Source organism: Venturia canescens, chromosome 8 (genome assembly GCF_019457755.1).
Source record: "Venturia canescens isolate UGA chromosome 8, ASM1945775v1, whole genome shotgun sequence".
Taxonomy (NCBI): domain Eukaryota; kingdom Metazoa; phylum Arthropoda; class Insecta; order Hymenoptera; family Ichneumonidae; genus Venturia; species Venturia canescens.
Window position 1 is genome coordinate 2,863,283 of NC_057428.1, and position 15,175 is coordinate 2,878,457.

Below are 15,175 nucleotides of genomic sequence, written 5' to 3' on the forward strand. Positions count from 1 at the left end.
GTTGAGTTCCTAATAGGCATAACATATTAGAGTATAAGGAAAAAAATCGCCAAAGTTCAAGGGCAGTCTTGTGACGAAATATTTTCACTACAATTTTTACGAAAAATTGGTCTTTTATGGTGGAAACCAACTTTATAAGCCGAACATCATACCGAGGGAAAATAAGATTGGGAAAAGTATATTTATGGTCCCTTACTTGCTGATAATTTCATGAAAAAGATTATCCCATAAAAATTGTTCGTATGAGAATGAAATCTATAAAAATATACTAAGCAAATAATTCATAGAAATTTATACTAAAATCCTATAACCGTCATAACATAAATGAGGAACTTTTGAGAAAAAAGGCGTGATATCAAACCATAAACTTCCCCTAGGGAAAAAAAGGTTGGGACAAGTACATTGATGGTCTCTTGTTTCTGGATGACATAGAAAAAAGACTCAGAACCAGGAAAAAAATTCTATAGAAATAATAAACGAAAAATTGAAAAGTTCAAAAAAATTCAACAAAAATAAAAAATAATCGAAAAAAATTCTGTAAAGAAAAATAAAAAATTTTCAAAAAAATTCATACATATTGGACAAATTGAAAAATGTACTATCCAAGTTACATGCAGTATAAAAATGTATGATATCAATTGGAGGCCAAGTTTTTATTGATAATTTGCAATATTTATCGAACAAATCGGAAACTTTAATTGAAATTCATGATAATTATTTTCAAGAAAAAAGTTAATGAAAAAAAGTCATAACGGAAGTTACGTGCAGTTCTAAAATGTATTATATCAATTCGAGGTCAAGTATTTATCAGTTATTCGAAATATAATCTCCGGCGACCAATGAGCGTTGAGAATCCTTGTCGGGCTCACAACGTTTTATCAAAATTACTAAAAAAATAATGAAAATAAAATCATTAAAAATTCACATGAAAGTCATTCGTTACTTCAACAAGGTACACACTTTAAAGAATCGATTCCCCTCCGACTTTCACGATCTCCTGGTATTATTCACAACATTCAACTTCAATTGGATCGGTACAAATTATGTTCAAATACGTCTTAAACGTACTTGTCCGGCCCATCACTTTTTATTCAAATTGCTCATTCGAAAACAAATCAAAGACGAAGTTAATGCATGTGTTAATATTAACGAACAGTAATTCCCGAGAAAATAATTTTTCTTCGAATCACTCTAGTCAAAATGAAACGAAAATGAAAGATGAAGTTGATTAATCTATTTATATTATATGGAGTCATAATTCACCACAAAATCATTTTTCTCCAAATTCCAGGAATCCACGTGTCGTACTCGACTAGTGATATTTATCAAAATGTGTACGTGACTATAGAAAAAAAAACATTTCATGGCTGAGTAGGTTCGAAAATTTCTAGTAATGTGCCTGATTATTTCTCATTTTCATTGGTTCTTACCGAATGGTATGTGTTCACTGAAGAAAATCAGAAGTGGATATTGCTATACGAACTTGCGAACAATCAAGTTCAAATTACTTGGAGATATTATTTTTATTTCTATCCATTTTATTATATTTGTCATTATAGAACAGCCCTAATTTGTTTTCGAATGAGCAATTTGAATAAAAAGTGATGGGCCGGACAAGTACGTTTAAGACGTATTTGAACATAATTTGTACCGATCCAATTGAAGTTGAATGTTGTGAATAATACCAGGAGATCGTGAAAGTCGGAGGGGAATCGATTCTTTAAAGTGTGTACCTTGTTGAAGTAACGAATGACTTTCATGTGAATTTTTAATGATTTTATTTTCATTATTTTTTTAGTAATTTTGATAAAACGTTGTGAGCCCGACAAGGATTCTCAACGCTCATTGGTCGCCGGAGATTATATTTCGAATAACTGATAAATACTTGACCTCGAATTGATATAATACATTTTAGAACTGCACGTAACTTCCGTTATGACTTTTTTTCATTAACTTTTTTCTTGAAAATAATTATCATGAATTTCAATTAAAGTTTCCGATTTGTTCGATAAATATTGCAAATTATCAATAAAAACTTGGCCTCCAATTGATATCATACATTTTTATACTGCATGTAACTTGGATAGTACATTTTTCAATTTGTCCAATATGTATGAATTTTTTTGAAAATTTTTTATTTTTCTTTACAGAATTTTTTTCGATTATTTTTTATTTTTGTTGAATTTTTTTGAACTTTTCAATTTTTCGTTTATTATTTCTATAGAATTTTTTTCCTGGTTCTGAGTCTTTTTTCTATGTCATCCATTCTCAATAAACCCAAAAAAATGCGAGGTGGAAAGTTTGTGCTTGACCACGGGCCTCAAACGTCGCCGAATGGCGCCAATGCTCAAAACACAAGACAGGTTAGGATGTGAACCCCAGACCACGGGCTCGATACGTCACCGAGTCTCGCCAATGTCCTGAGCATTCACTAGGTTAGGTAATTTTGCCCACGGACCACGGGATCGATACGTTACCGAGTCTCACCAATGCCCCGTGCAGCGAAAATTCGGAAATTATAGGTTAAGTGGAATGGACCCTGGACTACGGGATCGATACGTCGCCGAGTCTCACCAATACCCCAGGCATCCAAAGGAATAGTAGGAAAAGGATTTTTAGGTTTTACCAGAATAGAGTGTATTTTGCTATTTGATGTTAGGAGAGCTCTTCTAGGAGATCCGAGTTGGTTCTAGAGGTAGGGTGAACCGCCTGCCGAATGAGCCGTGCACCGACTCTTATACCCCGTTCCCCACTCTAAATTCTCTCAAACGCCGAATTTCTCTATTTCGGACGCGTTCTGTGCATTCCCCTGTAACGGGCTTCACCATTGGCTTGCTGCCCTAATTCGCGCCTTGTTATTGGCCGATCGCTATTTTGCCCGATGCGCCGAATTCCGCTTTGATTAATTTTCAGCTCACCATGATTTTAAAATGATGAAATTACAATATCAATTGTTGTTGTTTAATTATTTGAGTGATTTGCCTTCATTGTTTCATTTAATATTATTTAATTTAATTTTATTTGAAAAATCACAAAAAGTCACGTTCGGGTTCCTATAGCCCATGAACGCTTAGCCCCGCGCATGCGCTGTCATCAAGCATCTCGCTCTATTTGAAATAACACAAATTTTCTACAAGCTTTAATCTTTTCTCTATTTTTCTTTGATAGTGGCTATTTTTCCCGACATTTTCAGCCTAATTACGCTCATATTGATAAATAAAAAGTTTGAAAACAATTAGAATAAAAAAATTATGATTTAGTTTGATTTCTTGTCAAGTGGCGCTGTTCGGAGCGTTGCCCACCGTCTCGCTCGGGCCTTTGTGCCAGTCGCCAACATGGCCGCCGGTTGGGACGCACGCCCGTCATCGCGCCGTGATGTTTTTCGCACGCGTAGTATTTGATAGTTCGAGCGGGCTCGGGCCGCTACGCGAGTGTTACGTCTCAAATGCCCCCCAGAACAAAAAGATCTTTGAAATGATGCTTTTTGTTCTCAAAAACTCGTTTAAGGAGTCAAAACAAAAAGAAAAAATACAGAAATTCAAATTCTCGAAAACCGGAAATGGGATTGGGACCGTAGACAATTTAAAAATGCAATTTTGACTCGGGGATAAAGGGAGGACAGGGCGATGATGTCTTGAAGATGATGATTTACAGGTTTCTCGATGTTCTTGATGTTTTTCAGCTTGTCTCCCATCAGCGGAGTTGATTGACCTCGTTCATTTGTTCTTCTTCCAAGTCTAGGAGTCGCAGATGTTCTAGTTGTCTCAGCTCTGCCGCAATAGGATTGAAAGGCTCCTGTAGTTGCTCTCCACTCGCCAATCTTTGTATTTCTTCAGGCGTCGCACACTTTACGTCGTCCCGAAGGCTGAATTGATATTCGCCAGGTAGAGCATATTGGTGCCTGACCAAGCTTTCTCCCAGATTGACCCCTTGAGGTGTTATGAAAAGGTGAACTTCGTGGCCCTTCTTCGTAGGATGATCGCTGATGATAGTGATTCTAGCTTTTTGATCAACCAGCTTCCGTTGATAATGGAGGCTGCAGGTCATCTCCCATCTGTTTCCATAAAATGGCCTGATTCCCGAAATGAATGCTTTCGTGCAGAAAGAAGGCACGTTGACGTAATGATGAGGTAGATTCTGAAGTTCATGAACCGGATGCATGAGAGTGACCCCTCTATCGATAAGCAGTAAGGTAGCTTCTCCATCTTCCACGTCGACCAATTTCCCTCTGTAGGCCGTTTCTTGACTGACGACCGCGTATATTCGGTCGATGGAAGCATAAACCCTTGGATAGTGGTTTCTTTCTGCGATGTCGATGAATAACTGCTCCTCGAATGCACACAGCTCCTCAAATTTTGTCAGAGTTGTGTAGGAAAAATTTGTCGGGTTGAGAAATTCCAATATGATGATCTCGAAGCTTCCTTCCCAGGTCGTTGGCCATGGAGAAGGCGTTGGAACTCCCGGGATGATTGGGTCGATCCGCATCTCGGTGACTTTAGAGATCTAGATTATCGAAATCGCTTTGAATAATGAGGTAGAGCTCCCGATGTCGTCCAATCGCTTGGGTAGCTCCCGGTGTTGTTCGAAGCTTGACAGAGGCTCGAATGATGCTCCGGAGCCTGCTGCTCCGACCTTTATACCCATTCTCTATCCCTACTCCTTTCACTTCCCCCACTTCTCTATTTCTGTCCATTTTACCCCACTTCACCTTTCTCGGTCCCTTCTCGCACTTCATTCGCCCATTTTACCCCATTTTTATTATTTTTGTCTTTTCATTTGTTCATATTTCCCCCTCTTTCACTCGTAGCCTTATTATTCGTCCCTTTTTTACCCCATTTTGCCTGTTCCGTTTCTTCATACCCCTATTTGTCCATTTTATCTCCTTTTACTCCCACTTTCTCTTTATTCGTCTATTTCACCCCCTTTTGTTCTTATCCCCCCTTTTCTTTTTATTTTCAGGTTTTCATCATTTTTTTTCAGGTTTATTTACTTATTTACAGGTTATGTTCTTTTATTTTCAGGTTTATTTTATTTTACCGGTTATGTTCTTTTACTTTCAGGTTTTTTTTATTTTACAGGTTATGTTCTTTTACTTTCAGGTTTTTTTTTTTTATTCTATCTCATTTTCTATTTTTATGCCACCTTTACACTCACGCTCCCTTTTTATCTTAAAATAATCAATTGTACCCTATTTCCATACTCTTCGTACTCCTTTAATTCTTCTTGTCCCTTATTTCGTTTTTCATTGATTCGTTTCACCCCATTTCCCTTCATTTCATTCCTTTTCCCCTCTTCTTCTTATTTCTATGTTTTTCAGCGCTTTCGGAGTGATCTTTTCAGGTAAGTCAGTATTTTTCTCATTCTATAGCTATTTTTAATTACTTTCTAATCATTTTTGTTTTTCTTTTTCAGGTTTGCGGAATCCAGGACATTGGATTCATCGGTAAGTAATTTTTCATGATTTATAATCTATTTTTACTACTCATTAACCAAACTCCCATTTTCTAGGTGCAGAAACATCCAGGACATCAATTCTTCATCGTAAGTAATTTCTCTATATTTCTGTAATTTGATTTAGTATCTTTACTAGTTTATTTTTACTATTTATTTATCAATATTTTTTTTTTTTTTTTTTTTTTTTTTTTTTTAGATTTAAAGACTTCAGGACTTTGACAACAGGAGAGAACCAATGGATTATACCAGGAACAACATATGAATAAAATAACACCTTTTATTTCAATTCGTAGGGCTCTAGTATTTGAATTTATTGGATTTACAATTTGAGAAACTTATCTCCTTCCCCTTTTTTTTATTTTTATTTACAATTCAATTTCCCAATAGTATTTGTCAAGGAATATAAAACGAAAACACTTCCGTCCCCCATTCTCTCCTTTCCTTTTTTTTTCTTTTTATAACAGCTTCCCTTCTTGCAGTTCCCGTATGATTTTGTCCCTCATCTCGGGTATGTCTTCCTGTCGAAAGCGTATTTCTTGGTTGAACGCTGCGCATCGGGCAAACGCACACACAAAAACCCCGCAATCATGTGTGTTTTCTTGCTTTGGTATATCCTTCCGTGTTATCATTGTCCATTGTTGCTCATCAATTTCCTTTTCCTTTTTATTTTTAGCCTCTATCATCAAATATTGCATCATGGATCGCAAATATTGGGGATTGTCCTTCATAAGACTGTCAAAATAGGCAATCTCTTTTCTTTTGAGATTAATCACCTCCAGACACCAATGATTTCCAAGGTGTACTGGGACAAGAATTTTTTCGTATTCAAATATATTAATTTTTCTTGTCCATCTTTGAACGCTTTTGTGCCCATTCAGGTGAACACGCGGAAAGAAAAATGTATTAAAGGCACATATTTCTTTGTTATTGTTTGTATTTGCCTCTTCGACTATCAAATCGAAATATTGATTGATGATTTGATCGTTTACCCAATTCTTTCCTTTCAAAGAAAGCAAATCCATCTCGCTGACTTGCCTGACCATTTTTCCCTCTCCATCCTTCTTCTTTTCATTAGTTCCGCTTTTAAATTCCTCTTTCCTTTCTTCTTGAATTTCTTCCTCTTTTTTTTGTTTTTTGACTCTTTTTGTTTCTCGTTAGTTCGTATCTGCTTCTTGGTCAATCCTTTGAACGTTTTGATCGATCCTCCTTGTTTCTGCTTATTCTCGTAGTCTATTTTTAATTCACCGCCACTCCAAGATTTCCCTTTTCTTTGACCTCCTTCCTTGAGTTTTTCGTCGTTGTTATTTTCTTCGTCCCAATGGAATTCGCCTACCTTCCATGTCTTCCACCCTTCGATTTTCTCCCCAATCTTATTTGTGGAGTTCTCCTCAATGTCGGTAAGTATAGGTGGGGCCTCGAATTCCTTGTTCCATTTCAACAAAAATTGATGTCTGGCCAAATGATGTAGATAAATCTCATAACCTTGGAGTCTCGATTCATCGATTTCTATCCTATGCACTATCCAATCTGTTTGAATGGCTTTATCCTTGTTTATCTTAGCGGTCTGTGTAGATTGATGCTTCATCTTGTTCCCCGACTTATCAGGGCGTGTCCTACAAATGAACATGGAGTTTTCATCTGCAGGCTTATTCGCCTCTTCAATGATCTCCACGTCTTTTTCGTAATCATGCCACTTCCCCTTTTCCTCCTCAGTTTGACACGAGAAATGCTTCGTCTCAACCTCGTCAGTTTGCACGGCTACATTCATTCTACCTGTCAGTCAATTCTAATAATTATTCTTCGTGTCATCCTATTTTCGTTGTGTCTCTTTTATTTAGATTTATTTCGTGTTCATGCGTCATTTCTTTGTCTCCCTCATGCCTAAAAACATTTGTTTTACCTGTTCTTTTTGCTAATTTGTCCCAACTCCTTCTGGACTTGTTACGCCGGGGCCGTCCGTTTAGGATGCTTGTTCGACGTTGAGTGAGGTCAGGAATATGGCGATTGTTCGTTCAAAATTGGCCGTTACTACGCTAATTCGGCTACTTTCAGCGCCACTCGCCGCGCACGGATTACCCGGGAACTAAAATTTAGAGTCCTGGCTACGGGTACCGTCTGAAGTTTGCCGCTACAACAGCGTGACGTTACCGAGATTCATAAAATTGCGTTTTTGACTGTTTTAACGGTTTTTCGAGTCGTAACTCGTTTAATTAAGCCATAATAATTACTAATAAACCACTTTGAATGATTATCTTTTAAAATATCGACATTTTTATTATCGGAAATAGGTTTTCCGTGTTCTAGTGTATCCCTAGAGTGAGATGGAGCATGACACTGCTTATTTTGTACATAACATCCAATTTTTCAAAAATTTGGCTATCGTAAATTCGTTTTTCGACATTTGAAGTCTTTAAGTGTAATAAATCTGTATTCTCGCTAGTAACTTTTAAATAATCAACATTTTTATTGTCGGGAATTGTAATTTTGAATTAAAAATTGTTATTATTAATAAAAATAGTAATAAACATGTGATTTTCTCTTTTCTTTTTGATTTTATTTATTTTTTTGTGTTTTTCTATTGTTTTTATGTGTTTTAGGTCGTCCCGTAGGAGAAATATGGATTCAACAGGTGAGTGTAACTGTGACGTCACCCTGAGCATAAAATTGTAAGTTTTTTATTAATTTGAAAACTTTTTCCAGTGGATACGTTTGGAAGTAATAAATAAAGGTAAGTTATATAGCTTAGAACAATACATCCTGGTAACTTTATTTGTAATACGTGTTTTTAATCAATTTTTGTATTTTTTTAGGTTCGCTGCGTGATACATGCCTCTCTCCATCTCAGTCTCAGGATTTTCCAGGATAAATGTTGCGATTGCTATTCGCTTTTTAATTCTATATGGCCCCTCGTAAATCGAGAAGAATTTTGCCATTTTTTTATTTACAGGGTCGCTAACGTTGCACGCTTTGGCTAAAACTAAATCTCCCACATTAAATTGAATTAGTTTGTGTTTTGAGTCGAATTTTCTTGCCCTTTCTCTACCTTTTCTCTCTATCCTATTCCTGGCAAGCATTAATTTGGCTTCGATCCCGTCTTCCTCATCTAATTCCTCATCTCTCTCTATTTTAATCCAATTCCTCCAGATTCTTTGAGGTTTAACATTTTTCTGTATTTCAATGGGCGTCATTTCGGTTGTCTCGTGGTGTGTTTCATTTATACAGTCCTCGATAACTTTGACCCATTTCAGCCAGTCAGTGTGTTTATCGGTCAGAAATGTTCGAAAAAATCTACCGATCTCTCGATTACTCTCTCTACTATGTTTCCTTGTGGATGCCTAATAGAAGAGAAAACTGGCTGAATTCCCTCGCTGGCGAATTTCCCTAGCCATAATCGCGAAGTAAATTGCGTGCCATGGTCAAATTGAAGCTTTTTCGGTTTTCCGAACTCGGGAATATAATGATTAAAAATTTTAGCAATTGTTGCTGGCGCTGTTACCGCTTTTAAAGGATACAAAACAACAAATTTCGAAAAAGCATCAATTGTGACGAGGATGTGTTTCATTCCTCCTTTTGTCACAGGTAAGGGACCAAAAAAATCGATTGAAACAATATCTACCGGTCCCTCCGGAACGATATTTTGCTGTGCCGCATAAGAATGCTGGTTTGGGACTTTATTTCTCTGACAAGAATCGCAAGAAGCAAGAATCTGTCTGACAGAATGGTACAGTCTCGGGTAAGTAAAATCTTCTGTAATTATTTTCCATATTTTTTTAGCTCCTACATGACCATACATTTGATGTGTTTCAGATACCAGAGGATGGAGGATCTCTCTTGGCAGAACTATTTTCCAGGATTCGGAATTTATTGCTTTTAATAAAATATTATTTTTAATTTTGTATTTATCGTTGTTTTCATTTTCCAATCCTTCCCTGATTTCCCTAATTCTGTCTTCCCTTTCCTGCCAAACTCCTATTTGTTTAATCATTTGTTCCAATTCCTTCGATGGTTTGATCGCCAACATTGTGCTGATCACTATCTCCTTGCCCTTTCGCCCCCCAGTATCTGGTGGATTTAGTCTACTCAAAACATCGGCTACAACATTCCTTTCCCCGGGACAAAATTCGAATTCGATATTGTAGTCTTGAATCGCTAAGATCCATCGAGTTAGTCTCTCGTTTAATAACTGACAATTTTTCAAAAATGTGATGGCTCGATGGTCTGTAATAACATCAATTTTTGCCCCAAGTAAATACGTTCTAAATTTCTTCAAAGACCACACAATTGCTAACAATTCTTTTTCGGTGGTAGTGTAAGCTAGCTCGGCCCCTTTCAGTGTTCTACTGGCAAACATTATCACTCCCAAATCGCCATTTTCATCTTTTTGAGCTAGGGTGCTCCCCAAAGCATAGCTACTTGCGTCAGTCTGTAAAATGAATCCCTTTTCTGGGTCTGGGTGTTGTAAAAGAACGTCATCTACGAATAAATATTTAATTCTTTGAAAAGCAATTTTCTCATCCTCTAACCAGCGCCATTTTGTTTCCTTTTTCAATAGTTTTAAAAGCGGGATTGTTTCCTCTGCATGTTTTTTTGTGAATTTAATACCATCCATAAAAAAAACTTAAAAAAATTTTTGTTTTTAAATTGTAAAAAAATTTATTTTATAAAAAAAATACAAAACAATTCGAAAAAAATTTCATAAATCTTGAAAAAACATTATATTAAAGCAAAAACTAATCTGTATCTATTTTTCAAAGTGTCAAAAGAATCAAATAACAAGCAAAAAATAAAAAACCGAAAAATCGGTCTTGAAATCGTTTTGGAAACCGATGCCTCATTCTTCTTATTAGATTCGGACAGCTAAATCAACTGAAAAAAATTTCATCTAATTTACGTGTGGCATTAAAATTTATTATATTAATTCGAGGCCAAGTATTTTCTAATGAATTGAAAAAAGTTACCACTTGAATTACGTGCAGCATTAAAATTTATGATATCAATCGGTGGACAAGTATTTTATTAGTAACTCCAAATTTTGACATTATTAAATTCTTCTAAGAAGCTTTTAAATCCAAAAAACTCACATGAAAATTAGTCATATGTTACTCTATGGTGGTAGAGACTTATAAGAAAATCAATTCTTCTCAGACTTTCAGGATCCTCTGGTATTATTCACAAAATTCGACGTCGATTGGATCGATACAAATTATGTTTACATATGTGTTAAAAGTACTTGTCCGGCCCATCACTACTCATTTAAATAAAAATCAATCATGAAAAAATGGAATTGTATGGCAGAATCCGGTTAAACATTTATTGAAATGCGATTCATTATTAGTTTAATGTTCTTAATAATAGTATAGGTTAGTTCTTATTCCGAATGGAATTCGTTCGCTGGAAGAATAAGTGAGAAGCAAAAATTGCCGTCATTGAATACAAACTGGAGAATTATTTTTTAAACTTGAACATATATATTATGTACAATTATTTTCATAATAATATGCCTTGTATATTGCGCAACAATTTCTTTGCTTTTTTTATTAAATTAGTGCAATTACGTAAAAATTACTTGAAGATAATTCTCTCAATTCCCTCTGCATGGATACTTGTGATCCATCAGTTCTAGACAAGCACTGATTATTATTGGGATGAACAATTTAAACGGAAAGTGATGGGCCGGACAAATACTTTTAACACATATGTAAACATAATTTGTATCGATCAAATCGACGTCGAATTTTGTGAATAATACCAGAGGATCCTGAAAGTCTGAGAAGAATTGATTTTCTTATAAGTCTCTACCACCATAGAGTAACATATGACTAATTTTCATGTGAGTTTTTTGGATTTAAAAGCTTCTTAGAAGAATTTAATAATGTCAAAATTTGGAGTTACTAATAAAATACTTGTCCACCGATTGATATCATAAATTTTAATGCTGCACGTAATTCAAGTGGTAACTTTTTTCAATTCATTAGAAAATACTTGGCCTCGAATTAATATAATAAATTTTAATGCCACACGTAAATTAGATGAAATTTTTTTCAGTTGATTTAGCTGTCCGAATCTAATAAGAAGAATGAGGCATCGGTTTCCAAAATGATTTCAAGACCGATTTTTCGGTTTTTTATTTTTTACTTGTTATTTGATTCTTTTGACACTTTGAAAAATAGATACAGATTAGTTTTTGCTTTAATATAATGTTTTTTCAAGATTTATGAAATTTTTTTCGAATTGTTTTGTATTCTTTATAAAATAAATTTTTTTACAATTTAAAAACAAAAATTTTTTTAAGTTTTTTTTATGGATGGAATTATCAGCAAACGAGGGACCATCAATGTACTTGTCCCAACCTTTTTTTTCCTAGGGGAAGTTTATGGTTTGATATCACGTCTTTTTTCTCAAAAGTTCCGTATTTATTTTCAGTTGACTATAGGATTTTAGTTTAAATATCTATGGATTATTGATGATTTTCATCTTATAACGTTGGTTTCCACGAAAAAAGACCTATTTTTCGTCAAAATAGTACTGAAAATATTTCGTCGCAGGTCTGTCCTTGAACTTTGGCTATTTTTTTCTTTGTACTCTGATATGTTTTGTCAATTAGAAACCCAAACGCACGGTCGTAAGCGGGTTGGAGGCCGGGATATGATTTTCGGCTTATAACGCTGGTTTCCACGAAAAAGGACCTATTTTGCGTCAAAATTTTACTGGAAATATTTCGTCACAGGTCTGTTCATGGACTTTGGCTCTTTTTTTCCTTGCACCCTAATATGTTTTGTCCATTGGGAACTCAAGAGCATGTAGCAATGTGTGTTGCGGGCTGAGATGTGATTTCCGGCTTATAACGTTAGAAAAAAAAAAGGAAAAGAGGAAAGACAGATCAAATTCAAGAAACAACAAATCCAACAGAATTGATCATGTTTAAATGTCGCTTTTGCATTCTGAATCTAGACGTTATCGTGTCATCCAAAACATGCCCCCGATGAAATATATTTCCAAAGTTTGCAAGTGGCCGCTGAGATCCAATTATCTACAGTTTGATAGTTGCAGAAAAAAGGCACCCGAAAACATCTATTGTGTCAGAACTCAAAGAAGCAAAAAAAACTGAGCGTACTTAATTCTACAGAGCAACGGAAATCAAAGACGTTTAAGGTACCTGCATTGATTGTGGAGGAATACAATTTCATTTCAGGATAATTTAGAAAGAAATTTAGAAATTAAGAAATTTAGCATGGAATTTAGAAAAAGGAAAATTAAGTTAAATAGTAAAGCTGAAAACTTTTGTGATGAATTTTTGAAATTACATGTTACGGTTGGAGTAAAAAATTAAAATGATTGGCACACATGCTGCGACACAAAAATATCAAAGTTTGAAGGTATTCGCTCCATACCGCAGTAATACAAACTTCAATACTATTTGAAAAGAAACACTTTAAAACTTGCTGAACAAAGTTCCATTCCATATTACTATAATCAAAGATAGGGGATGATACTAGCACATATACTGTAACGAAACGCTCTTGCCGACCTGGCCTGAACGCCGCCACGCGTCGGTTCGAGCAACCTTAATAATAAGGAGCAGGTATGAAGGAAACGCGGACACCGTTAATTTTGTGAAAATAATAAAATAATCGATTTTATTCAATTTTGATCGATATTTAACAAAAATAAAGAAGATTTAGCACTTTGGCTCGCGGAAAATAAAATTTGTATTTTGATTTTAATATTGTCTTGCTTTGTTTAATCGGATCTGGCGAGACAAAGACCCGAAAGACCCGAAAACGTTGCAAATTCTCTGTCTGAAATAATTTTTAATTTCTCAATTTTCGGAATTTAATTGTACAAAATTAACAAATAAACAAAAAAAAATTTGTTTTTATTCTAATTAACGGTTTTGTCTTGTATTTTCGACATGCCTTAACCCTAAAAATTCGCTATAAATGCAAAGTTTAATTTTCCCGATGTCCTGTTACGTTAGCTCTAAGAATAAGTGAATCCAAGAATATTGCTCGCTTTTACAATTTTGAATTTCTTTTTACTCGATATGAAATCAATTTTCAACTATCGTTTCTTGGATTATTTTCTAAATGGGTCTAGATCTCCCTACCAGGACCACCTCGGACAATGTTTTTCAAACGTGAATTTAATTTTTGATAATAAGATGAATTTTTAATTCTCCTCAACAATAAGAAAGAAATAAAACGTTAAAAGGTAGGATGCAAACCACGGGCTATGGGATAGAAACGTCACCGAATCCCTCCGAGAGTCCGTGCATTTACAGGGTAGAGGTAACCCTCCGTCCACGTGTTATGGGATCGAGACGTCACCGAGTCGATCCGAGAACCCCGTGCAACGGAAAGCCGGAAATTTTTTTAGAGGTTAGGTGTGGACCCTGGATTATGGGATCGAGACGTCGCCGAGTCGCTCCGAGAATCCAGGCATCCAAGGAAATAGGCAATTCACCGTCCACGGGCTATGGGATCGAGACGTCGCCGAGTCGATCCGAGAGTCCGCGCTACGGGAACCCCAAAAATTTTGAGGATAGGTGTAGTATTGCTGAGGCTGATGTACTGAGAGAGGTCCGAGTTGATTCTTTAGCCAGGGAGAACTGTCTGCCGAATGAGTCGCGCAGCGCTTCTTATACCCGTGTCCCCACCATAAAATTCTCGAGCGCCGAGAATCTCCGTTTTCGCTCGGTTCTGCGCACCTTTCTATTACGCCTACTCTGATTGGCCCGTTGCCATGATTCACGCTCGCCCGTTGGTCGAGCGGGCTAACATACGATGCGCGGACTACCGCTTTTTACGATTTTCAGCTTATTCCGATGTTAAACAATAAAAACTTCAATTTGATCAATTATTACTCAATTTCTTCTTTAATTTGGCATTGTTATTTGTTTTAATATGATTCGTAAAATTATAATCGCTAAAAGTCACGTACGCGTCCTATAGCCCATCAACGCTCTGCCCGCGCATGCGTCGTAGTCGCTTTTTACATTTTTCATTATTACCTTAATTTTGTTACATTGATTTGACTTCAGATCATTTTTCTTAAACTCGTACTATTTTTCTGATGATTTTGATCATATTCACGTGCTCGGGCGACTTAAAATAAAAAAAATACAAAAAGAATTAATCTCGATAAAATATAGCGCGGCGAAGTTCAGAGCGGCGCCGGTAGCCCCGCTCGGGCTCATGTCTACCGGCCTAAGATGGCCGCCACCTGTCAACAACGACGAGCGTGGTCGCCGCGATGTTTTGTCCGCGATCTAAAGATCGCGGAGTTTCGTTCGTTTCGACGGGCTCGGGCCGTCGCGCGTGTGTTTCGCTACAATACTTATCCACAGAAATTTCAAAGTTCGCAGGTATCTGCTGCGATTCAATGTATCTGCGCAATTAGTTTGGAAGACAGCAATTCCAAATCCATCCATAAATGAGCAGCTGAAGACTTTTCTAATTAACTCCCGACTGCCCGCATGGCCAAAAGACGGGAGTTATGCGTTTCACTGCGATCAGTGGGTGGGGGGATATTCCTTTGTCGCCAGTTTTCTCGAAAACGGTGATAGTTGTCTTAGCCAATTTTGTGCTTGTCCTTCTGTGAGTGGCAGAGAGTGTTCTAAAGCAAATTTAATCAAAATCTATTGAATATTTTCCTTTTTAATTGATATTTACGCTATACTCAGTTTAAATAAATCGCATCATATTCGACTATCGACTACTTC

The 15,175-nt window shown here is 36.2% G+C and overlaps 1 protein-coding gene across 1 annotated transcript; it reads right to left on the minus strand.

The window, feature by feature from the left end:
• Positions 1–5,909: 5,909 nt before the first annotated feature.
• On the minus strand, positions 5,910–7,222 carry LOC122414846 (uncharacterized). Its single transcript, XM_043426449.1, has 2 exons — positions 6,490–7,222; positions 5,910–6,256 (listed from the first exon to the last, which is right to left on the minus strand). Exons 1-2 carry the CDS (start codon positions 7,220–7,222, stop codon positions 5,910–5,912), a joined length of 1,080 nt encoding a protein of 359 aa, XP_043282384.1.
• Positions 7,223–15,175: the final 7,953 nt, after the last annotated feature.

Coding starts and splice junctions, on each gene's coding strand:
- LOC122414846 (XM_043426449.1), bottom strand. CDS start 7,222: ATGAATGTAGCCGTGCAAACTGACGAGGTTGAGACGAAGCATTTCTCG. Junction 6,257..6,489: donor GGAGAGGGAAAAATGGTCAG/GCAAGTCAGCGA, acceptor TTCTTGTCCCAG/TACACCTTGGAAATCATTGG.